Source organism: Coenobita brevimanus, chromosome 89 (assembly GCF_032717465.1).
Source record: "Coenobita brevimanus isolate Jiangsu-jjx chromosome 89, ASM3271746v2, whole genome shotgun sequence".
NCBI classification, from domain to species: Eukaryota; Metazoa; Arthropoda; class Malacostraca; order Decapoda; family Coenobitidae; genus Coenobita; species Coenobita brevimanus.
The window spans coordinates 16,764,106-16,790,631 of NC_137042.1; the positions used below are offsets into that span (position 1 = coordinate 16,764,106).

A 26,526-nucleotide genomic window follows, 5' to 3' on the forward strand; every position below is an offset into this window, starting at 1 on the left:
GATGCAGATGATCCAGCCAATGCAAATAACACCGATAAAATGAGGAGAATTAGGCTGGTATTTGATCATTTACGGGAAATGTTCCGCTCCTCATTTTATCCCTACAGAGACCTCGTCATAGACGAGAGTCTTGTGTTGTGGAGAGGCAATATTTCCTTTAGGCAGTATATACCCAGCAAGAGACACCGTTTCGGGTTCAAGATCTTTGTTATGTGTGACTGTAAGACCGGTTATGTGCAAGACATAGTCTTGTACACGGGCGCACAGACAGATATAATAGAAGATCGGAGTATAGGACTCTCTGGGGCCGTGGTGAAGACAATAATAGAAGAGTACCTTCATCGTGGTCATGTTTTGTACCTGGACAACTGGTACACTAGCCCTCTTCTCGCTAGGTTCCTCCACCAACACGACACCGGAGTCTGTGGTACAGTCAAGAGAAACCGTCGCCATATGGTCAAGATAGGGAGGAAACTTGACAAGAATGAGGTGGTTTTCTTCCAGGCCAATAATATCCTTGCCACCCTGTGGAACCACAACAGGGAAGTTTGCCTCCTATCAACTGTTCACAGCCCCCTGATGCACCGCACAGACTCCGTGGATCACCGTAGCGAGAGGAGGCGCAACGTATGGAAACCAGAGTCTGTACTTGCCTATAATCTGAACATGAGGCAAGTTGATCAGTCAGACTCGATGATTTCAAGTGTTGACTGTGCCAGAACAACGATGAAGTGGTACAAGAAACTCTTTTTCCACTTGCTCGACATCACGGTCCTGAACGCCCACTACCTGCACGCAATGACCACCGGAGTATCCGAGACCTTTGAGGGGTTTGTGAGGGAGCTGGCACGTGAAATAATCGCCAAGCATGCCCAGGAAAGACCCCCACACCGCCCCCGCGCCCCCGTGCTGCTCAGACTCCCCTACGTCTTGCAGCCCGCCACTACCCCAGCGCAATCCCTTCCGAACCAAACCGTCGTAAACCCCAGCGTCGCTGCCATGTATGTAAGCACTCGACAGTCAGACCATCAACGCAGAGAAAAGACACAAGATACGAGTGTGTCGAGTGCAATGTTGCGTTGTGCCTTCAGCCTTGTTTCAAGGAATATCATAATCTCGTACACTTCTGAAACTGTGTGGGAAGGCGAAATGACGCTCATGATAATGGTAAGGCCAGTCAGTAGGTGCTAAGTCAAATATAAAGTTGAAACGGGTGTTATTTTTTCAGAAAAGTAATGTATAAGATGAGAATTAGTGTAAGTGGAAAGAATTATTATCAAAACTACACCCACTGTGTAAATCTGGTCAGTAAATATGTGATAGCAAGGAAATAAAGTGGAAACGGGTGTAATGTTAGCATGAATAAAACGTATAAGTTGAACATTACTGTAAGTTGTCATAATTGATGTCACGAGTACACCCACATTCTGGTCAGTAAGTATGTGATAGGAATTATATACAGTGGATGATGTTGTAATGTTAGTAGTAAGGTATTTTATAAGTTGATTACTTGTGTAAGATGAAACAAATGATATCGCGATAACACTCCCTGTGTAAGTACGCGCAAATATGACGCTAAGTTCCATCGTACGTTCAGAAATGATGTAATATCAATTATATCAAGTGTTCACATGTGCAATGTTAGTGTAGAATAATTATATAAGTAAAAAAATAGGTTGTAAGTTGAATTAGTTGTCATAGCGACTTCACCGTGTGTGTTACTATGCGCTAATATTACGCTATATATTTACGTAAGGCCTGAAATAATCTCAAAACAGTTATATAAAGTTGAAAAGTGTATAATAATATTAGAAAGGTATTATGTTAGTAGAAAAAGCACAATACGAATTGAAACATCAGTCACAGCGAGTTCACTCACTACGTAATTTAGCGCTAGCATTACGCTAAATGTTATCAAAAGGCCTGTGAATACGTAAAAACAGTTCAATATATTGTAAAATGGTATAATGTTATTGTAGAAGTATTATGTAAGTAAAAAAAATTATATGTATCATGATTTTAGAATGTTAGCGATTCATCGGAACCAAGTTGGCCGATTTTGCTCGTTTCTCACGATGGTACAATGGTTATTTCTGCTCTATTTTTGTATAAAATCCAATATACTCTTTTATCACATGTTTTTATGTTTGTAATAAATTCATTTCTACTTACTTTCATTGGTTTCCCAAACTTATAATACCATAGAAAACGTTTGATGCTCACACCGCATAGGGAGAACACGGGACCAGGTGGGACGAACGCATACCTGGTTAAGCTAATTAGGGACCCCAGGGACCACTTTCTTTGCCACCGGCCATTGTTTCTGACCAAAAGCGAAAGTTTAAGCAAAAAAAAAAAAGGTCGAAAATTGCCCGGGATTGGGGGGTACCAGTGGTCGAAAAGTTGCCGGGACGGGGCGGGTTAAACTTGTAGCCCTTCTTGCACAGGTCATCCCAAATAGACAAGGCCTTGGTAGTCACAAGGGAGGTGGATAGGGGCATGCGGCGTCGAGTTTGGTCATCCATCCAAAGTTTAAGCAGCTGCTCCATCTCCTCACATATGGGTTCCTGTTGGCGAGTCAGCATCTTGGCCATGAGAGTCGTGCTTGTCTTCCCGGCTTTCTTAACGCTGACAGCATTCCTTATAAAAGTTGATACAGTCGACTGTGCAAGACTCATGGAACGAGCGATGGAGTTTGCCCCCTTACCTGCTTCGTGCCGCTTCACAATATAAAGCTTAGACTCCAGGGTTAAGGACGTTCTTACTTTCTTTGGCTTCATATCACCAGCACCAGATGTTGCAGGGCATTTACAAGACATCACGGTGGTGGCACTCGGGGATGAAAAATATGAAGAACAGGAAAAATAGTAATATCCTGGGCACTGATGCACACAGACGCACAGAGGTTGTAGGCTGAACGAGCACGCGGGTGAGACTGGCAAAAGTACGGGAAACTGTGTGGGCGGGGCGGGTATGTCACGCAACTCTCAGCTGATCCGCCTGTGTGGGTGGGTTTTCTTCACTGGCCCAATGGTAAATGCGAGGGAACTCAGTCGTAAAATGAACACTTGGCACTAAAGAAGAAGGATCGTAAATGCGAAATATTGTAAAACGATACAGTGTAAATCGAGGGAGACCAGTATATCAGAAAAAGTCTGATAAAGCCAAAAGCAGTCTGGGTTGCCTGACCAGCTATGTTCACCACAATAAGGTGCAGAAAAGACATGTTTATCAGTGTACAGTACAGTGTTGTTTTGTATATAATACCAATTGAGTCATGCAGTGAAGTTATAACACAGTACAATACCGCAACGGTAGTCAAAACAGTTTAAAAACCTTTCATGCGATCTGGACTAATGTGTGATATATCGGAAAAAGTCCAGGTTAGCAGGGGGAAGTCCGGATGTCGCTTTTATCGGAACAGACGTGTTGTCAGTTATGGGTAAACATGACAAGTGTACTCTGCCATGTACTTAGAAGCTTATGGTATATGTATGTTTTATCATTTGCACCGATCAAGACGTGATAACTTTAATTCTTTGTGGCTAGAGGGAAGCAGCCGCCATGTTGGTGATGACGTCAGTATTCATACTGCAAACGATGATCCAATCCATCACACAATACCAGTAACAGAGATAATAGTTGTACCTACATGGCCACCATAGATCCAAACTACCCCCTTCAGGTATGCTGTGAAGGAATATTTTTCATGGTGTAAATGAGTGGTACCTGTTAGGTGGGTAAAATGGTGAAATTGTGCAGAAGTAGCTTACAACTACACAATTCCTGAGAGGTGCTCGTACCACGTTAGGTGGAAAGCGTTTAATGTATGGCGTAGAGTATCAGCTGTATGAGTTTATAATAGTATTATGCTCATGAATAAATAATATTTGGACACTTCATTACTGGTTTTCTGAATGAACAGTTTCAGTGGGTGAACTTGACTGTAAGCACCTTCAGGAGAGTTCGACAAAATACTGTACCAAATCGGCAGTCATTTACCAAATCAACACCAAATCGGCATTTTTTATTGGTAAGTGTTATAGATTTTATCACCATATAGGTTCATACTCACCTAATTATCTGAAATCCAGTCAGATTTTTGTATTAAACTTTACTTTTTAAAAAATCCGGATTCACAGTGAAAACGTGCTAAAATCAACGGAAGTGTTTCTCCTTTTGCTCAACAGCTTGCCTTGGCAGACTTATGCTTTGTATAAATACAATATTAATTAAAGACACAAATGCATTTATTTGCATTTTAAATCAGTATTTATGAGAAATGGAAGTCTGTCAAGGCGTGTTGGCAATCTAAAGTTGAAATACCTGCTCACCTTAGCACGTTTTCGTTCTGAATCCCAATATTCTATTAACAGTTAAATTAATCGTTTTTTTTTTTTTTTTACCGAATTTCAGATAATTAGGTATATATGAATGTATATGGTGAGGAATATAGTATTTTCACAACAGTAAAGACTGCATTCCAGCACTGGGAACTTCTGACGAGCAGCCACACCACTCCTTTCGTTCATTGTTATTGGCTGGTACACATGGGAATAATTTCCCTGGTGTGCTTTTGTCAGTGCACTTATACACTGGAACGAAACATTAGCAATTATTCCTCATGTCATTGGGCATTCTTGGAGGTCAGAAATATGACGAATGAAGAAGTGAAGGAACGTTGTGGGGTAGATGTGGATGTGGTTGAAAAGATTAGGAGAAATACACTGAGGTGGTTTGGACATGTGGAGAGGATGGAGAATGAAAGACTGACTAAGAGGGTGTATGTAGGTGAGGTGGAGGGAGGGAGAGGGAGGGGTAGACCAAGGATGAGGTGGAGGGATGGAGTTGAGAGGTATATGAGGGAGGGGGGGGGAGTTGGGGGGAGGGGAGTCAAATGGTGGGTGACAGAGTGACTTGGAGGCGTTTTGTCTGCGGCCACTCTTTGCGGGATTAGGGCGTCGGGCTATAGATAGATAGATAGACAGAAATATGCACAATGTATGCAAGCTAAATGTAAACAAAGCAGACTATGCTGCCTCAGTGTAGGTACAGTTAGTGACGTCACGACAAATCAGAGGCCGTTTCAGAGTCACGTGATTTTTCAGCTACTTTATCTATTATTTTTTCGTGTTTCTGCACAATTTTTTTGGAAATAATGGTTGACATAGTTATTTTCTGCACATTTTTTACCCACACAGGTATTATAGTTCAAAAAAATTTTGACAGAAAACTCGTCTTTCGCATTTTTTGGAATGGTTTGGTCCCCAATTAGTCCATTATAGTGAGGTCTTACTGTAACTTAACGGCCACCCCTTATGGGATTATGATGTAAGGCTATGCACAGACAGATGGAATACATACTGCCAGTCTTGAACTTCACACCAGTAAGCATGATACACCCTTCTGTACACTCTTCTTGGCAATGACTCATGTTTTTCCTTGCCATGGAGTGGTTGCATTCTCTGTGCTCTACTGACATTTCCCATTGTCCAGCATTACGTGTGGCACAGAAAATGGCATCAGTTGGTGGCAGCTAGTGCAAGTCCCTTATGACAAAGAAGGAAATGGTATAGCACTCAGTTAATGGTGATTATATGTGCCACTGCTAAAATTATTGATGTGAGTGAATCAACAGAGAACTACCGTACTGGAAAGAACTGTGAAGGTTCTGAGTGTGTTCTAAGGTTAGGCACCAAAGTGGTCTGTGAAGAAAGTTGGTGGTCAATCCAGTTAATAAAAAATAAAAAGTACTGTACATACTGTATATGGCCCTCAATAGCTAAATCTGCCCCACTTCATCATCCATCCTGAGTTGTAACAAGAGATTAACATGAATGTAATGCTAGTCACCAAGATGTGCCATGGAAAGAATGTAAAGCAGTAGCATTTTCTTTTCTTCACACTGGGCTTGGTGAATAAGCTGCAAAAGGAAGGAAATTTTTGGGACAAGTTAAGATGAAAGAAGTATAAGACCAGTTATGGTCATGGCATTCCCTACATGCTGTTTTGGGGTGCATAACATTCACCATTACCGTGTGCATCACAGCATAACCTACCATAACAGTATATGCCATGCTCTCTGATGCCTGTGGTTTAAGAAATATGATAGGTTATGACATTCACATGATAAGCACTGTAAAAAAGTAGTTATGGTAGGGGGAAAAAAGAAAAAAGTCTGGTTTTGATTATTAAGAAAAATACAGCTGAAAGCTTCCCCAGTGAGTGCTGTATCGAGAGACTAATGCTTTTACGACCAAGAAGTACATCACTTTAGTTGGTTTCGTGGGTCAAACTTAGAATCGGCATTTACTTTCCTCAGAAATAAAATTGTGCTCTCAAAGAGTGTGTCTGGTTTTTGTGATTGCTGTTTTGTATTCATGGAAGAAGTGGTGAAATAAATAGACTGAAACTTAGATGAAACAAAGTTAATGGTAGAGACCCTAAGGTTGCAATGTTTTATTATGAGAGTTATTTGACTATTTCTGTTACTGGTACTGTATTGTGTTGCTGTTAGTGCTGAAGTATTTTATGAGTTGATGTGTATTTGGAGGAGTCGAGTAAAAGCACTTAAGAGAATGACAAATGACAGTGAGAACCTCTGATGGCCACTTAACATGACTCCATAGGATTGTTGGCCAGAAATTGACATCTCTCCACCTTCAGTGCTGAGTTGTAACATACATTAACACTGAAATATGATGCTAGTTGTCAAAAAGTGCTATGGAAAGGACACAGAGCCACTGCACTGTCATCTCCAGCCACTGAACTATGTGAAATGAGCTGCAGGACAAAAATCAGGGCCAGGTTGGAGTAAAATGTTAGGAGTTGCTGTATGATAGCTCAATATCAATTACTAAAGAACTTGATGCAACTCCATTAGATAGTAGGCAATACCTGTACAGTATTTACATCCACCCAGCAAGCACATAGTGCTGACCAAAGCAGCCATGAACCTCCCCTAGTGCTGACCAAGTTGCTGCTTTCCAACTTGTTAACTTATTATGTCACTCATTTGGTTTCTCATCCTCGCATGGACAGGAAAATTACTCCCAAACTAAGTTGTTGACATTACAATAAAAACCAATGCAATGCAAGTCAGCTTAAGTTCTGCCTGTTGAAAACTCCACTTGTTATTTTGATCTATTTTTACTGTCTCCTCTGGCATGCTACAAACAGGTCAGTACTTCCCACTTTGATAACTCAAAAACTGTACAGTATTGTTACTACACAAAGTTATACCTGCCTTCAACTAAGCAGGCAGTAGGCTGTGTGTGATAATCATCACATGAAATCTTTATTGTGGTTATAAATGGGGAGGTAGATATACTAAATTGTTATAATTAATTTACGTAGGACTGTGTGGCACAATGGCTTGGTATGCATTTTGAAAGTATGGTATTATTCTCATTTCAGTTCACAATCAGTCCGGTTATTCTGTGAGTGTTCTATACGGTAATTCCTTGATTATATGTACAGTCCATACCCGGTCATGTACCGTATCCGTTCATTAGGCCTTGGCTATAACTGTAACCGTATTTGTCCGTAACCAGACATAAAAGCTCCGGCTTCAGCGGCCGGCCAGCCAACAGAGTAAAAAAAAAAATTCGTTCCGCAACTAATCTGCCTCTCTGTCCATGCACGGGTAATAAATCCTAACCCACAAGGTGAGTGAGAATGGCTGTACGGATCCCTAGTGTATGGTCAAAGTTAACTGGCCACCTAGGCCAGCTTACAAAGTGAAAAAAGTACGTTGGCTGGCTCAACGGCCTCTCTGTCCACACGCTTGTAATGTGAATGAGAATGGATGTACAGATCCCTAACATATGGTCAAAATCACCCTGGCACCCTAATCAGCATATCGGCAGCATGCGAGGAAAACAGACATAAAGTACAAGGTGAGCAAGAATGGCTGTACAAGTCCCTACCGAATGGTGGAAATCCCCCGGCCACCCCCATCACCGGTGACATTCCAGAAGCGCGCAAGGAAGACAGAGTGTAACCCACAAGGTGAACGAGAATGGCTGTACGGAGCCCTACCATATTATCGAAATCCCCCCGGCAGCCCAGAGTAGTCGGAAACTCCCGGCCACGCACGGCCATCCGCCCCCTTACTGAATGGTCAAAGTCACATCGCCCTCCGGATTACTCGGCGACTCCATAGGCCTATGATGTATGGGGACCTAGTGTTTCTGCCACACTGCGAAATTTGACTGTGTGAGCGAAAAGGACCCTTGTGCTCATATGCCAGTGTGCAGTTTTTGTTGCATGCTCACAACAAAGTGTAGGTAGATACATGGCAAGACCGTTCACTCCAAATCACTACCGCACTTCAGTTCCCACCTTTATCCCTCTGCATGTGGATGTTCTTGCTGAGATTTTACAATAGCAGCTTCCACTGTTGTATTTATGGTGGTGCCCTACCTTCAGAAGGCCTTAATTCTCCCCTGTATGTTCCTGTGTGTGTGATGATGGCCCCAGCACCACCCAAGAAATCCAAGAGGAGGGTTTTGACTCTGGAGAAGAAGTGTGAGATATTGGGCAAGGTTGAAGTGGGCTGGCCAACTTCACGCATTCTGTGTGAATTTGACTTGCCCTGCATGACTTTGTCTAATCTCAAGATATCACGGGAAGAGTTTAGTATGGTCAGGATTACGGTAATACAACAAGGAAAGGCGACCGGAAGGTGATGTGCCAGCCCCACTACGCCATCATCGACTAGTCGACTTTGGTTTGGTTCCGCCAGTACCTGGGTACCAAAGTGCCTGTACTTGCGACCAAGTTAAAGGCTGTGTCCAAAAAGTTTGCATGCCTGCACAACATGCATAACTTTAAGATATCTAAGGGTTGGCACTTCCAGTTCAAACTTTGACATGGACTTACTGGCCATAAGGCACATGGAAAGGCTTTGGACACAGCCGTGGAGGATGTTGACCTGCTTCGCCAGAAAGTGCAGTGCCTGATTGACAAGGTGGGTCTTGCTCTCGGACAGGTGTACAGTGCTGACGAAACTGGCCTGTTCTTCCGCTACGTGCCCACCAACACCCTGGCAGAAGTGATAAAGAAGATTGCCTGGTCGGAAGTTATTCAAACAACGTTTCAGTGTTGTGCTGTGCCAATGCTAACAGGATGCACAGTCTCAAACCTGTTACTGTTGGTCATGCAAAACAGCCACGTTGTCTCTGGGTTGATGGATAGCTCGCCTGTTGTGTGGTACCATTATGTGAAGGCCTGGATTACCACAAAGACCTTCAGAGACTGGTTCCACAGACACTTTGTCATGAAGGCTGTCCATTATCAGAGAAACCTGGAATCCCTCACAGCCAGGTGAAGGCTCTCCTGATCCTCGACAATGCCCCTGCGCATCCGTCAGAGATGGATTTGGTTCCTGATGACAGGCAGATTAGATGCATGTTTCTACCACCTAATACGACTGCACTCATTCAACCTATGGACAAGGGTATTATCATGGCAGCCGAAAGACTGTACCGTACCGTTGGAGGTTCTTCGACAAGGTGACGATGGTGCTTGAGGACGAGGAAGGGGTCGACGCACATGGGCAGTGGACCTTGGAGAATCTGCGGCGTTACATCAAGTCAGCGATTTTCCACTGGGCCAATGCTCGGAAGGAAATTTCCATTAAAACCATGGAATGTGGCTGATTTCATCTCCTTCAACGATACGAGGTCATGCATGAATTTGAAGGATTTGGCGTGGACGATTTCCACCTTTGGCTATGAAACGCAGGCGAGGATATGGATGTCGACGACGGTGGCAATTCAGGTTATCAGACGTTGTCTGATGAGGAAATCGCCACTGCTGTCTCTGCGGGGTTGACAGATGAAAGCGATGAGGACAAGGATGAGGACCCTGGCCACCCCGCCACTCCATTACTCCCTCGTCCTGGTGCGCTGCAGGCCAGCATTGAGCTGGTGCTCAAGTATGCCGAGCACCCTCAGTGCGACAAGGAGTTGGTGCCACTCAAGTAGGCCGTGGATATGCAGGCAGTCAGGGAAGCTGTCATCCTCCAATCAAATCATCGCATCTATTGTCAGACAAAGATCGGTTCCTTCTTCAAGCCTGCCACCCCCATGAGTGCCAGCCCCTTTTCCCCACCACGACCATCATCACCCACTCAGCCCCAGTATTCACTCTCGGACCCACAACCATGCACATCAACAGCTGCTGAGTTGTCGTTACACATGAGCTTGCAGCTGTCTTCAGAGAGTCCTGAGGTGGGTAGGGAACCATCACCTCGCTGCGCGTCCCCGCTCATCGGCTGACTTCAGCAGGTGGAGGAGAAGGAGGAGTTCTTTGACCTTTGTCAGGTCGTTGTGTTAGCCGCTAGACCATATCGGATACCCATACACTTGCTGCAACCTGGTGGGTTATGACGCCTGTCTGCCATTCACTGGGTGGTAAGTGTACCGTTTTTCTTTCCTTTTTTTTTTTTTTATACAAATATTATTGTTTATGCTTTCATTTCTAAATGCTTAGGATTACATCGCATATTGCAATGTGTGTTCTGATGTCTAAAAACAGTCAAACGACTGCAGAACACTGCCAAAATTATGAAGGGTAGCAGCTGGAGAATGTGACTGCAATCAAGTACTTGGGTAGTGCGATAAGTCAGGATGGAAGTTCTGGGGATAAAGTGCTTGAAAGGGTACATCAGGGACAGAAGGTTGTTGGTTCACTGAAAGCGGTGATGAGAAATAGGGAGGTGAGTATGGAAGTTAAGATGTCCATCCATTGCCAGACGCCTCAATCCCGTTTGGGGTGGCCACAAACAAATCTCCTCCAAGTCGCCCTGCCCCCCGCCATTTCACTGCCCTGCTCCCAACTCACACCCCCCTCTCTCATATACCTCTCCACTCCATCCCTCCATCTCATCCTTGGCCTCTCCCTCCCTCTTCCCCCCTCCACCTCACTCATATACACTTTCTTCGTCAGTCTCTCATCCTCCATCCTCTCCACATGGCCAAACCACCTCAGTGTGTTCCTCATAACGCTTCCTATCACATCCACATTCACACCACAATGCTCCTTTATATCCTCATTTGTCAGCCTGTCTCTCCATGTGACTCCACAGGCTCCTCTTAAATAACTCATTTCCACTGCTCTCACTCTTGACTTGTGTCCTTCCAACAACATCCAAGCTTCACTTCCATACGTTAGAGTTGGTATCACAATACTGTCATGTAGTAACTTTTTCACTTCCATGCTCACTTCCCTGTTTCTTATCACTGCTTTCAAAGAACCAGCAACCTTTCTTCCCTGCTGTACCCTTTCAAGCACTTCACCCTCCGAACCTCCATCCTTACTCATCACACTACCCAAGTACTTAAACGTACTCACATTTTCCATTTCCTCACCATCCAACCTCGCTGTCCATTCACTGACTTCACCTCTCTCAAAGACCATCACTTTACTCTTCCCTACATTCACCTTTAGATTCCGTTTCTTACACACTCTCCCAAACTCATCCACCAAGCCTTGCAGCTCCCCTTCGTCTTCACTCAACAACACAGTATCATCTGCAAACAACAGTAAAGGGAGTTTCTAAACACTATCCTCTCTCACCAGGGCCACTCCAACATCCACTACCCTAACTTGTACCTCTTTTATTACCCCATCCATGTACAGATTGAACAACCATGGAGACATGACACATCCCTGTTTCAACCCAACCTTCAAAGAGAAAAATTCACTTAGTTCACCATCCACACGCACTGCAGCCTTTGCACCATCATACATACTCTTCACAGCATTCAACAACTTCCCATCTACTCCATATATTCTAAACACTTTCCACAATCCTTGTCTATCCACCCTGTCATATGCTTTCTCCAAATCCATGAAAGCCGCATACAACTTCTTTCCCTTCTCTAGAAACTTTTCCACTAAAGATCTAAGAATGCATATCTGATCTACACAACGTCTTCCCTTCCTAAAGCCTCCCTGTTCTTCTCCAACTAATTTCTCTGTTCTTTCTCTAACTCTGTCAATAAGTATCCTACCATACAATTTTCCTATTATACTAAGAAGACAAATGCCTCTATGATTACCACACACTTCTTTTTCCCCTTTTCCTTTGTACAAGGGAATAATTATACCTGACTTCCAATCCTCTGGGACTCTACCTTCCTCCCAGGCCAATCTGTACATCTTCCACATCCATTCTACTACTATCTCTCCCCCATGGTTCAACATTTCACCACAAACTTCATCAATTCCTGGGGCTTTCCCCAATTTAACTTTCTTCATTGCTTCCACAACTTCTATCCTACTGATTTCTTCCTGTCTTCTCACTTCCCTCCTTCTCCCAGCCATTCCCCACCCACTTATACTCGCATTACTTCCATCCTCTATGCTCAACAATTCCTTAAAGTGTTCTCTCGATATGCTCACTTTTTCTCCCTTCTCCACTAGTAATCTACCATTTTTATCTTTCACTCCCCTGCTAACTTCACTTCCACCCTGTCTTACTCTTTTCACCTCTTTCCAGAACATTTTCTTACAGTCCCTCCACTTTACACTCAAATTCCTTCCAAATTCCTCATCCACTCTCTTCTTACTCTCTCTTACTAATCTTTTCACCTCTCTCTTTCTTTCTACAAATAACTCTCTCTTCCGCCTCTCAACTTCTTCCACGGCCCTATTTCTCATCCATTCATTGTATGCTTTCTTCTTTTGTGCCACAGCCTGTCTCACCTCTTCAGTCCACCACGCTGTTCCTTGCACCCCCCTCCGTCTTCTCTTCCTTCCACACACCACATCACATGCTGCACACATTTCTTCTGTAAATATCCTACAGACACCTTCCACGTCTCCCATCTGCTCCAATTCATATTTGCCCAACCGTTCCCCCACTTCTCTCTTATACTCTGCCTTTTTCTCATCCTCTTGTAACCTTTCCACTCTCCTTGCAACTACTCCTTCCTCTCGTCTTTCCCTTCTATTCCTCCATCTTACTTGAATTCTAATTCTGGCCACCACCAAGTAGTGGTCAGAATGTCCACTCCCCCAACCTCTATAAACTCTTGCATCCATTACACATCTTCACATCCTTTCATCCACTGTATGATAATACTGTAATCCCTACCCTGAACATGGAAGTGAGGCATGGGCCTTGCTAGAGAGGAACAAGTCAAGAGTGAGAGATGCGGAAATGAGTTACCTGAAAGGAGCATGTGAAGTGACATGAAGGGACAGGTTGACGAATGAAGAAGTGAAAGAACGTTGTGAGGTGGATGTGGATGTGACTGAGAAAATTAGGAGAAATACACTGAGTTGGTTTGAATATGTGGAGAGAAAGGAGAATGAAAGACTGACTAAAAGGGTGTACGTAGGTGAAGTTGAGGGAGGGACAGGGAGGGGGAAGACCGAGGATGAGGTGGAGGGACAGAGTTGAGAGGTATATGAGGGAGGGGGGGTGAGTTGGGGGGAGGGCAGTCAAATGGTGGGTGACAGAGCAACTTGGAGGCATGTTGTCTGCAGCCACCCTTTGCAGGATCAGGGTGTTGGACTATAGACAGATAGATACAGTGCTCGTCAGAAGTATTCAGCGTTGTCCGCCAGGCGCGCAATACTTATGGCCCAAAAAGAATCACCCATTCTGGGGGGTAAGAATTGAGCCACAAGTTTGAGCTCCGAGTATGACGTCACGGTAGCCTGGGGCCTTCCGAAGCGCTGGTTGGTTCCCGCCTCAGTCGCCCACGGGCTGCCTGAGAGAGAGGAACTCCGCCGAGTGTCCCTCTCAAATTGCGCCATTTTTTACCGAGTGTCCCGCAGTGTTCTGGCCTTCACAACTTTGTTATGGCACCTACCCATGAACTATCGAGTGAAATCATATCCCAGATCATTGCTCTAAAGGAGGCAGGCCACCAGACAAAGGAAATTAGTGAATTGGTTGGTGTGGCACGATCGACAGTGCGTCGTTGGTGTGCGCGGTTTCGGGAGGAAAACAGTGGTGCAGTTCCCACAAAGAAACCGCGGTCTGGTAGGCCTAGGAAAACTTCCCCAAGGTCTGTTAATGTTTTAAAACGTGCAGTGGAGTTTAATCCTCGTGTGAGTGCAAGGAAAATTAAGGAGAGCAACCCGGAAGTGTTTGGTGAGGTGTCAGTGAGAACAGTGTCTCGTAGGGTGCATGAGCTTGGTTACACAAGTCACAGGCCTGTGAAAAAGCCTCTTCTCACCAAGAGCCAGAGAATTCGTAGGCTTTCCTTTGCTAATAAATATCTAACCTGGGGTGAGGAGCAATGGTTGTCAGTGTTGTGGTCTGATGAGGCAACGTTTAGTGTTACCTGTAACAGAGGAGCACGTGTGTATCGACGCAAAGGTAGTGACCCACTTGACCCACGGTATGTAGAAAGCACAGTTAAACATCCTGATTCACTCATGGTATGGGGTTGTTTCTCAGGGAAGGGTTTGGGGAAGCTTGTTGTACTTCCCAAGAACATCAGAGTGAATCAGGATGTTTACCTGGAGCTTCTGTGTGATCATTTACCAGACTCCTTCGAGCTAACAGGTGCACGAGTGTTTCAGCAGGACGGTGCACCTGCTCACAAGGCCAAATCGGTCACCAATTGGCTTCGTGATTGCGAGGTATCATTCATGACAGACTGGCCAGGAAATAGCCCAGACCTCAACCCCATTGAAAACCTCTGGTACCTCGTAAAGAAGAGTCTCCAAGGGAAAGACGTGAGCTCTCTGCCTAAGTTGGAAGCCGCCATTCGTGACTCCTGGGACAAAATACCCCTCCAGCACCTCAGGAGCCTCGCCCTTTCACTTCCAAGACGTCTCAGGTCCGTGAAGAAACGTAAAGGCTACCCTACGAAGCACTAAAGGTAAATAAAATGCATTATTTATATGTTTTTCAATGTTGAAAGGTTTGTTTCTCAGGAGGGACGCAGGGCGCTCTATACTTCTGACGAGCACTGTAGATAGATAGCTACTGTACATATAGGTTTGGTATGGGCACAGCAGAGGATACTGCTCTGTATCCGGTCATTGCCCATATCCGGTCATGCCTTAGGCTCTATTATGTGCAAACACCATTTCTATGGCACATCCTTCCTTTGGAAATCAACAATAACCTAGAAAACTTTGCCCACGCTACCTGGTGATGGACCTGTGGGGAGGCATGGCATGGGTTCAACTAGCTTAGTTTTGGGGACCAGGTTGGGATATGGATTCAGATCTGTGCAAGAGGGTACAGGGCAACGGAGTTCCCAGGCTGCCCCTTCCATCCAACAGATAGGAGTCTGAACCTGGGAATAGCACAGTGGGTGTATAGTGGTGGGGCAGTTATAGGGGTATCACATGGTACCTCATATGAGGTTTGCCAAGAAACGTGAGTAAATCGGCATGATATCGCAATAAATGTCAACAGTATCCTCGGCAAGCTTGAAATCCGTTTGGACGGATTCTCACCCATCATGTGAATTACAAAACAGTGTGACCAACTAGGCGACTCAAAAGAGAATATTTCGTGTTATTGCACTTAACATCTATCATACAATACTTAATAGTATTTTAAAATAAATATTAATAATCAAGAAAGCCTTAAGGAGTAAATATTTCATGCACTGATGAAAACTGTGATGATTTCAATAAAACAACCTGAGCTGGGCACCGCAATCTAAAATTCAACTCCACAATCACAATTCCGCAACCTCTGACCCTTACCCTACGCTATCGCAATTCCGCAATAAACTTGAAATGTGCAATTCTGTCACCTCAATACTGCAACTGCAATCCAGTTTCACAATTTTCAATACAAAGTGCACAAATAGGGTGTAAATCAATTGGTAATGTAGTGAATTATTGTATTTATAATCTATTTATAAGATTATTTTCCCACAGTGACAGTCACTACGAACTCACTACTCACTAGTGACTCCGTTCATAACTTCACTCGGACCACTTCTCTGAGTCCTCATTGACTCAGAAGTTCAAGTTCAGAAGTTCACACTTATGACACTTGACACTTCTTCACACCCCTACAACACAACTGTGAATGATTTGCTATGCGTGCCACAAAATTTACTGCCATGCTGGCTTATAGTATCGTATTGTATCAAATCACTTCTGGTATCATCCATCCCTACTGCTAACTGACGCTGCGATGCCTCGCCTGCCCCCGCTGCTGGCTGAGAATCCTGTTCAAGCTTGATATTCGTGAGTCATGCTGTAGCCTGTACTAACTAACTGACACTGACCGCCACGGGGGAGATTGTGGACAGGACTGCAATTGCGGATGTACTGTACTTCCACAACGCAATGCTGCAAGTTTCGGATGAGTCTGCTGCAATCGCAATTCCGCAACTGAAATCGTGCTGTCCGGTACTGTGGAAATTGTGGATTGCGGAAGTGACTGAGGAGGTGCCCACCTCTGAAAATAACCACATGTTTACATCTGGGGACTTTGCTACCAGATTAACATGAGGCGAACACAACTCAGGAGAGCAGTAATGTACCTCTGTGCAATAGAATATCTACAGCACCCGCACAGCTTCACCAGTGAAAATACGATAGCTTCTGCTCAAATTTCCTGGACCAGGGCTGCTGAATTCACCCTCAATGAAAAACTGAGGCAATTTCCTTGCCTTTGGTATCACAGAGTTTATATGCTCCACAAGAGAACGTTACAAGTAATTTTAACCGATGGGGTCCCTGGACAATTCTGTCTGTTTGAATACAATGCTGCATCTCGTTCTTCCTACCGAGTCAGTGATCGCATTCTCCAGTAACACTGACTGGGTACAAGCAAGATGGGCAATGACAACAGTGCGAGAAGCGTCGTCCCTGACAATCCAAGGAAAGTGGGTGAAAGGGTCTGTGCCTGGTTCCACAGAACTTTTCCCTGGTAAACCTTATATGAGGTACCGTGTAATACCGTCTTTAGAGTGCCAAGGTGCACTCGGAGGGTGACCCTGTAGCTGTCATAGCAGGGTGCCCAAAAGCCACTAGTCATGGGTGGTGGCTAAGGGTCCCAGGTTCCATGCCTGGGCTTGGAACTGCATGGGTGGGTGGGGCCTGTGGTCTGTCTCATCCTCTATTTTACCGACTTATGACAAAATGAGATTAAGCAATAAAAACAAGTCTGGAAATTAAATCTCCCAAGAGGTTCAGAGTAGCGTCATGGAATGTAAGTAGTTGGAAGAGTACAGAGGGTAAGTGGCAGAGACACAGAGTAGGAGGTGGATGAAAAGTTGCTTCTATGCAGCAGGTCAGATATAGAGGAAAATCAACCAAAATAATTGCTAAGAAGGACTGTAGGCATAAGCTATCTTGGCAAAGAAGTGTAAACTGATATGGTGGTGTGGGTGTGCTGGTTATGGAAAAATAGTCGGAAGTGTCATGAATGTTGTGAATGAAAGAACTGTAGCAGTAAAAATATTGCAGGAGGAAGAAAAGAAAAAAAAAGGGGTGGGGGGGAAGAATATGAGAGAAATGGAGGAGCAATTTGGTAGCTACGATATGGAGCAGGTGGAGGAGGTGAAATGCAGGGTATTCACAGAAGAAATCTGTGCAGCATGTGAGCTGGTGTGTGGGGTCTGGGGTGAAGATAAAGATGAAAAGGGGTTCAGGGAACAGCATAGCTAGTGGAATGAAGAGGTGAAACATGCTGCACCGCAAAAGAAGAAAGCATACAGTGAGAGGTTGGGAAGTAGTGGCATGGAAGAAGTTGAGAGACAGAATATTGAGTTTTATGTAGAGAAGAACAAAGAAGTGGCAAGATCAGTAACAGAGTAAGAAGAGAGTGGATGAGGGGTTTGGAAGGAATTTGAGTGAAAAGTGGAGGGAATATAAGAAAATGTTATGGAAGGAGGTAAAGAATGTAAGACAGGGTGATAAAGACAGTAGTGGGGGAGTGAAAGATAAAAATGGCAGATTGCTGGTGGAGAAGGGAGAAAGAGTGAGCAAATGGAAATACAGTGCACCCTCACACAATGCGAGTTTATGGGCAGCAGAAATCCTTGCATTCTACAATTTTGCAGTGTGTGAACCAAAGAACTTATGGGAAAAATGGTATATAGTGGACAGCCCACCCAGGGCTTGGCCTTTGGGTCCCCTTCCAGCCTACTCTACCCTGCTATTACTTTGCCTAATAGTACTTCTAGTTGGACCAACAAATAAAACAACAAACAGAACACCATGTACCTTTAAGTGACTTCTGGACTTGTTAAGAAGGGAGGGGAGGTGGGTATCCAAGGCTCGGGGCGTCTATTCTTGCCCCACGGGGTGGGGTGCCCCGTTGTCATTGTTACTGTCACTGCTGTGGTCTCCTGGAGGTGCCATAAAACCTTCAAAGTCGACAACTGAGACCATGATGAACAGGTGGGTACTGCTGTGATGCTAAAACAGAACACAGGATGCGAGGTACAATGTGTTCTCATGGAAATATGGAGGAGAAGTGTCTGTCTACCCAGGAAAGTCAGTAAATGGCATGCATATAGCTGGCCAGCTGCCCGCCATTTTGAATCTGGCTCGTTGCCAGCCACCTGCCTTCATGTGACTGACTCGCATTGTCCAGCCTGACACTCGTAGTAATGGTGGGAAGTCCATTTTTGCCCTGGAATCAAACAGCCGATTCACATGTTGGGAAGTTCGATTCACAGATTTTGCATTTGATAAAAATATGTATTTTCTGGGTTGACCTCAGATGTAAGTTACCCACACCGTGTGTGTTTGCATTGTGTGGGGGTGCACTGTAACATGTAAGGAACTATCAAACATTGAAAATGAAAGTAATGCTAGTATAAGTGGCAGGAGAATGGCTGGGAGAAGGAGGGAGGTAAGAAGGGAGGCAGAGATCAGTAGGATGGAAATAGTGGAAGCAATGAAAAAAGTCAAACTAGGGAAAGCCCAAGGACATGATGGACTGCAGTGAAATGCTGAAGCAAGAGGGAGAGAAAGTAGTAGAATGGTTGCTGAAAATGTGGATTAATTGGCCTGGGACGAAGGTACAGTCCCAGAGTACTGGAATTCAGGTATAATTATTTCCTTGTGCAAAGGAAAAGGAGGAAAAAGAAGTGCATGGTAACCGTAAGGGCATTTATCTTCCGGGTGTAACAGGAAAAGTGTAAGATGGATACTTATTGACTGAGTTTGGGATATAACAGAGAAAGTAGTTGGAGAAAAACAGGGAGGTTTCAGGAAGGAGAGGTTGTGTACTGAGTGACAAAATGATGGTTTCCTCTACACTAGGAAACCATGTACAACACTAGGTGGTAACCATATAGCTAACCAACCATTACGCGTTCCCTCTGTGTCAGCAAATGGGTTGGTGGAGGGTTAGTGCTCCTCCCCGTAAAACATGTAAGTCAAGTCATACGGCCACCCCTTACGGGATTATGGTATCTGGGCAGACAGATAGATAGACAAAGGAAAAAGGGAAAACGAAGTGTGTGGTAATCATAGGGCAGTATAGCTATGGTTGGATACGTACTGACAGAGTAAGGGAAACAACAGGGGAAGTAGCTGGAGATGAAGACGGAGGTTTCAGGAAGGAAAGTGGTTGTGCAGGCTAGATTAGATATTCATCCTAAGGAGTTTAGTGGAAAAGTTTCTAGAGAAGAGAAAGAACTTGTACAATATGATGCCTGCATAGAATTTGATAAAGCATGTGACAGAGTGGATATACAAGGAATGCTGTAAATTTTACATACTGGTATATATAGAGTAAATGGGAAGCTACTGAATGCCATGAGGAATATATATGAGGGCACTAGGGCTGCAGTGCAAGTGGATGGCAAACTGAGTGAATTTTTCTATCTAAATGTTGACTGAAAAAGAAATGTGTCTTGTTTCCATGTTTGTTCAATTTGTACATGGATGAATTATAAATAAGATACAAGGTAAGGCAGTGGAAGCTGAAGCGGTCCCAATGAGAAAGGGCAGCGTTTGGAAACTTCCTTTTCCGTTGTTTGTAGATGATACTACTGTACATTGTTCAGTGAAGATGATGAGGGAACTGCAAGGCTTGCTGAATGAGTTTGGGATAGTATGTAAGAAATGGAATCTAAAGGTGAGTATAGGGAAGAGTCAAGTTGTGGTCTTCAAGAGAAATAACATCACTGAATGCACAAACAGGAAATGGAAAATGCTTGTGCATTTAAGTAACCTACTTGGGTGGCATCATGAGTAGGGATGGAAGTTTGGAAGATGACGTGCTTGAAATGGTACAGCAGGGAAGAAAGGCTGCTGGTTCTCTAAAAGTAGTGACAGGAAATATGAAAGTGAGCATGGAATTAAAAAACTCACTGCATGGCAGTACTGTGATCCCCACTCTAAAGTATGGGAACGAAGCTTGGACCTGGTTGGAAGGACACAAGTCAAGAGTGAGAGTGGTGGAAATGAGATATCTGAGAGAAGCATGTGGAGCTGCATGGAGAGACAGACTGAAAAATGAGGAAGTGAAAGAGTATTGTGGTACGGATGTGGATGTGAGAGATGGTGTTAGGAGAAATACACTGAGGTGGTTTGGCCACATGGTGAGGATGGAGAGGAAGAAACTAACTAGAAGTGAGTGAGATGAAGGTGGGGAAAAGGAGGGGGAGACTGAGGATGAGATGGAGGGATAGAGCAGGGAGGTATATGATAGAGGTGGGTGCAAGCTGAGGGGAGAGCAGGAAAATGGCAAGAAACAGGGTGACATGGAGGCAATTTACTTGTGGGCAACCCTTATGGGACTAAGCATCTGGCTACAGATAGGCAGACAGAAATCAGATGATGTGGGAAAACAGGGATATCATAGGTGAGCAGTGTGTGAAGAATGATGAAGGAAAGGTAGTAGTGGAGAGTGAGAATATTAGATGCCTGGAAAGAGCACTGTAACCAGCTTCTGAATAAAGAGTTTGGCTGGAACATGGAAGGTCTGGAGTCAGCAGTTCCACAGTTTGGCCCTTCGCCTTTGATTCATGCTGTTACTGTGAGCAAGGCAATAAGCTGGATGCAGTTAGGGAAGGCAGTAGGTGTGTCTGGGTTGGCTGCTAAAATGCTGAAGGCCTCAAGATGTATTAGGAGTGGGTTTAGTTACTACTGACTTGATGAATATGATTATATATGAGTGTGCTGTGCCAGATGACTGGCTGAAACATGTGACTGTAAATGTGTACAAAGGGAAGGATGATGCCCAGGAAAGAGGAAATTACATGATAAAACTTTTGGACCAAATAATGAGGGTATTGGAGAGTCCTAAAAGGCATGAATAGGGAAGGAGTAAACTCTGAAAAGATGCAGTTTGGGTTTATGCCAGGCAAAGGGACTGCTGATGCCAAATTCACTGTCTGACAGCTTCAGGAAAAATATACAGTATATGAAAAAAAAAAAAGGGGAACTGCAATTTTTGTTGATTTGGAGAAGGCTTTTGACAGAGTCCCTAGGGAGGTGGTGAAAAGAGCAATGAGAAAGCTTGGGATCGAGGAGTGGCCAGTTCGAGTGATTATGGCTATATATGTGGGTGCTTGTATCCAGATGAGAGTGAATGGAGATTTGAGAGATGAGTTTTCCATGAATGTTGGTATGCATCAGGGGTTAGTCTTGAGCCCCTTAGCAACTGATTGTCATGGTGCTTGGAGCTCTCTACTGTGGCTTCAGAAATGTTATATGCTTATGACTTGGTGTTGACTGCAAAGAATGAAAAGAGAGGTAAGGGAGTGATTCAGGAACTGGACAGAGAATGGGGTACAAAGGTTTGAGAGTAAATGCAGATAAAACAAGTGATGGTATCTAGGGCTGGTGGCGATACTGATGAAGCAGAGGGAGTGGCTACGTGCAGTCTGCCAAAAGGATGTGGGAAGTAACTCCATCTTGTGCAGTATGGTACAGTAGTGATAAGTGGGTGCAAAAGATGTGTAGTGGTATTGGAGATGGACTGCAATATAATGCTAATGTTGTGTGTGTAGTGTGTCAAGGACAGCATCTAGACATCGTGTAAAAGGATTAATTCTGCGAGTAAGTCTCTCGAGTGTGTGGAAGTTTTATTGTTAGGGGGACTTGTAAGGGGCTAGGATAAGGAGTGGTTGGAGGTAGTTCCAGAAGCAGTTGCCTCTCCTGACACTGAGAGGGCTCTCCCTCTGTGGTTAAGGATTTTTGTAAGTGGTACGTGTTAGGTGTAATGCTGTATGGTAGTGAGACATGGGGAGTAAGAGGATATTTGTATGCTCAAATGTACAGAAATGACAATGATTAGATGGATATGTAGTGCTTCCTCGAATGCAAGGCCTGAGGGGAGCTAGGCTTATGGCTGAAGAGTTGAGAGGGAGGATGGGAGTGGATTGTATTGGTGTTGTGAAGAGGATGGGTAGACCGAGATGGTTTGGGCATGTGGAGGGCATGGATGAAGACAATTGGGTACGGAAAGTGAGAAGTGTGAACAACGGGGGTAGGGTTCTGGAAGGCAGATCATTAAAGACCTGGGATAAGGTCACAGTGACACTTCAGGGATAAGGGACTGATTTGGGAAACTGCCAAAGATCAAGCAGCGTGGAGTGCCGCCATTGGATGACCAAGGCTGACACATTTAAGCATGTTGGAGCCTTTACAAATTAGCCTATACAATATGAGAGAGCATTCTTAATACAACCTGCTGGTGGCTGGGATACGAGTAACATGGTTTACTCTATGATGGCTTAATTGCTGCTTGACAGTATCATGACCTCTGTGGGTAACACTCTCCCCTTCCTGCACTTGTTTTTCAGTAATGAGGCAGATAACTAAGGTATATTAGGGTCAAATTTGGTATTTTCTAAATTTCCCCATAAATGTCCAGCAGTTAATCTAGTTCCCTTAATGACATTTTCTCATTACAGCAGGGGGTGGAGTAGGCTTCCCTATACCATTAGAAATGTGTGCTATATTAAAGATCATTATCACCATGACTAAGGCACAGCGATCCACTCCGCATTACATGCAGATGATGATGAGGGCATTACATGCAGATGACGATGAGGAAACAGCCATTGCATAACTGCCTACGGGAGGTGGCTAGTGTTGTTCCGAGTAGCCATCACAGTTAGGTTAGGTCAGGATGTTAATATCACGGGGGAGTTCTGAGGGGCATAGCCTCCCAATTAGGTACCTGCTTACATTTCCATGTTTTTCAACTGATTTTTTTTTTTTTACTGTCCTTTTTGTTGGAAAAGCTTGTTTTTTGGGGGCACAAGGGGGGGATCAAACATGGCAGAATGTGGCATTTTCGATAAAAATCTATCTAAAGCCAAATGCCATAATCCCATAAGGGGTGGTCGTTTGAATTAGTTGTTTTAAGGGGAGGGGCACTAACCCTCCGCCAACCCATTTGTTAACACACAGGGAACATACTGTATATGGGTTGGTTATATGGTTAGCATCCTGTGTTGTAAATGGTTTCCTGGCTTACAGGTAACTATCTGGCTTCTCACTCACTGTAAAGCCACCTGAAATGGGAAGAGGTGAAATAAAAAGCGACCAGAAAGATGAGTGAAATAGGAAGAGGGAGAGGACATACACTGAAAATGTGATAAAGGTGAGGGAAGAAGTTGGCAGCATTACATCAATTCGGTGGGAGATGGTCACCACCACCTACCACTGATAACCACAATAAAGTTTTCACTTGAACCTCCCATCCCCCCACAAAGAAAGAGGTGAGTTAATGTAACAAAATTATTCCATCTGTTTTGGTTAGGACTTAATTGCTAGGGGTCTTGGTTAGGTTAGGTGGGGTAAAGGTACCGTACTGGTAAGTTAATGCTTAAAACTGCTGGTAATATACTCATCTACGGAGGGAGAGGTAAATTTTTACAAGTTGCCAATACACCCCCCCCAGGTCGTGCAGTATATTTTTCTGGACCTAACCTAACCTAACCTAACCTACCCTACCATAACCTACCATAACTTGTTGCAGTGTAATGCTTACCAGTACCTTATGAGTTACGGTAGGTATCATACTATGCTTTTATGGTGGTAATATCCCTGAACCTCATATTGGCAACCTGTAAAATAATACCAGGGGGATATTGCAGAACTCATCACTGTGACGAAAAAAAAAAAAAAAAAAAAAAAGGAATGCACTTTATAGCCAAGTCGATTATTGGCTGAAACGAGAAAACTGCCTAAAGTACAGAAAGTGCATAAGGACAGTGGGCAAACAGTGCATTCTATCATGCACTACTGATCATAAAAAATTCCCACATGCAGTTTAGTAAAATAAACCATAATCTGAAAATTACGAAGTTCTGTACGACCATATTCTTACCCATTAAACAATAGTACCGTTGGTATTTACGTATATTCCTCGCCTTGTTATCACTCAGGCCAGGGTGATGTTTGCCCTTTGTCTGTAAGTAAAGGATATAATCCACCTTTTTTGAGAATTTTTTCATGTCTCCATCCATGTTAAACACTAGGCCCAAAAGGCCCGACAGTGTTCCCAGATGAAATTTTCCTCAAACGCTAAAACTTAGCAAAAGAAAAAAAAAAAATAATAACAATAACAATGCTAAACCTAGGTGTATTACAATCAAATCTTGCATAGCGTAATACCAGTTATCTGGAGTTGAAAGTGATATAACATCATAAAATACAAGGTCGCTGTTGTCAAATGTTCCCGAAGAATTTGGAAATTACTTAAAACACTGGTTTGATCAACTGACTGAAATTTTGTTGTAAAGGTATACAGAGTACTTACGCAACAAAAGGTGGTGTCTTGCCACACACATTCAGCAGATACAGTTTTATAGGTAGTGGTTATAAATTCCTGGGGGTAGCCCATTGAGTTCTTTAGTATGGAGGGGTATCTCCGCAGCGAGCGTGTGACTTTGGCCGCCACATTAAAACACCCGCACTCGCCGCCTCTACACTGTTCTTAGCTTGATGGTTCTGTTTCTCTGTTGCATACATAAGTTAAGCAGTGGACCATGGCGCTATATTTTAGCTGCGCAGTAGACCATGTTAAATGCGCGCTTCCGCCGCCGGGCCCCCTCACCCCGATACTGAGCCGCAGCCCTACCCCAGACCAAGGAAGACACCACGGGAAGCCAGGTGAATGCGACACTGGCCCAGAGAGGGACGGGCTCAGGTGCGCCCTGACCTTGTGTCCCTCTTCCCCTCAACCTACCCAACCACGACGTCGCAGGAATGCGACACTACTTCTCGGCCAGACCAGCCCTCGTCAGGATCGGGGTGGGACTGTTCCAGAAACAGTCCCAGGAAGCGCTGCGGTAACGGCCACTGTACGTACTGGGGAGGGAACGCCCGCTGTACGTCCCTCAGCTGTTTACCCCTGCAGCCCCGCGACGATGGCCACTGTACGCGTCGGGGAAGGAGCTGCCACTGTACGTCCTTCTGCTGCAGCCACATCTGGAGCCCGTCTCAGTGTGGCACCTATTGAGCGCACACTGACAGGCAAAAGCAGGAGGCGTGGAGCCGCGACGAAGGCCACTGTACGTGTCGGGGAGGGAACAGCCACTGTACGTCCCTCATCCACCTCCTCCTCCCGGCCACGCGGTAACAGCCACTGTACGTACTGGGAGGGGAATGGCCACTGTATGTCCCTCAGCTATACTTCCCGTTGGGCAGGCAGACCCGCGGTGACGGCCACTGTACACGCCGGGGAGGGAACGGCCACTGGATGTCCCTCATCTGCCTCTTCCTCCTTCAGAAGCAGCCCCGCGGCGACGGCCACTGTACGTGCCAGGGAAGGAATAGCCACTGTACATCCTTCTGCTGTGACCCCAGGGGGCTGTGGACCCGCGACGACGGCCACTGTATGCGTCAGGAAAGGGATTGCCAGTGTACGCCCTTCATCCACAGTCCTGAGGGTTTTCCCATAGGGGAAGGTCCCTTGCACGGCCCACTCTATACCCCTCGGCTGTGTGGGATGCCCTTCTCTCTCTCTCTTTCTCTCTCTCTCTCTCTCTCTCTCTCTCTCTCTCTCTCTCTCTCTCTCTCTCTCTCTCTCCAGGTGTGGTTTCCTGGAGGCGCTGCCAGTCCAGGAGTGGTGGCGAGGTCCTTTCCCCAAAGGCAGGGTTCGCACCCTACAGCCTGCCCCTGGACGATGCCGGATCCTGACAGACGCCCCGCGGGTGAGGTGCTGCGGCCAACCCCTGATGGCGCCCCAACCTAAAGGCGACCGCAGTCCCAGGCCTTCCAGGGCCAGCGCACAGACCCCAAGGCGGGACTGCTCTGACCCCATTCAACGTCAGCCCTCCGCCAGGAGCAAGAAGCGGCTGGCCCAACTCCTGATGCTGTTCAACCACACCCCCAGAGGGCCCCTTACCAGGTCGAGGCCCAAACAGAAGAAGGCCTCCCTGCACCCCAGATCAGACACATGTCCGGGCAGCAACGCCCCCGAGAGCTGTCCCGTGCCTCCTACAGGAAGGCTCCCCAGAAGGGCTCCCTCCCACTCCCAGGCGCCAACTCAGTTAAACCCAGGACTCAGCAGTCCAGCGAAAACGCCCCCAAATCCCAGTGTCGTGTTAAAGACTTAATAGTGAAAGTGACTGCGAGTGATATAAAGCAGAGAGACAGAAACTCTAT

At 45.1% G+C, this 26,526-nt stretch overlaps 1 protein-coding gene across 1 annotated transcript in view; it reads right to left on the reverse strand.

The window, feature by feature from the left end:
• Nucleotides 1-24,380, reverse strand: part of LOC145411329 (uncharacterized) — a 63,641-nt gene extending 39,261 nt beyond the window's left edge. The window contains exon 1 of the mRNA XM_080281358.1: nucleotides 24,245-24,380. Coding sequence (XP_080137484.1) covers nucleotides 24,245-24,371 — 127 coding nt within the window. The 5' untranslated portion in view covers nucleotides 24,372-24,380. The remainder of the gene's footprint in view (nucleotides 1-24,244) is intronic.
• Between the last annotated feature and the right edge of the window lie 2,146 nt (nucleotides 24,381-26,526).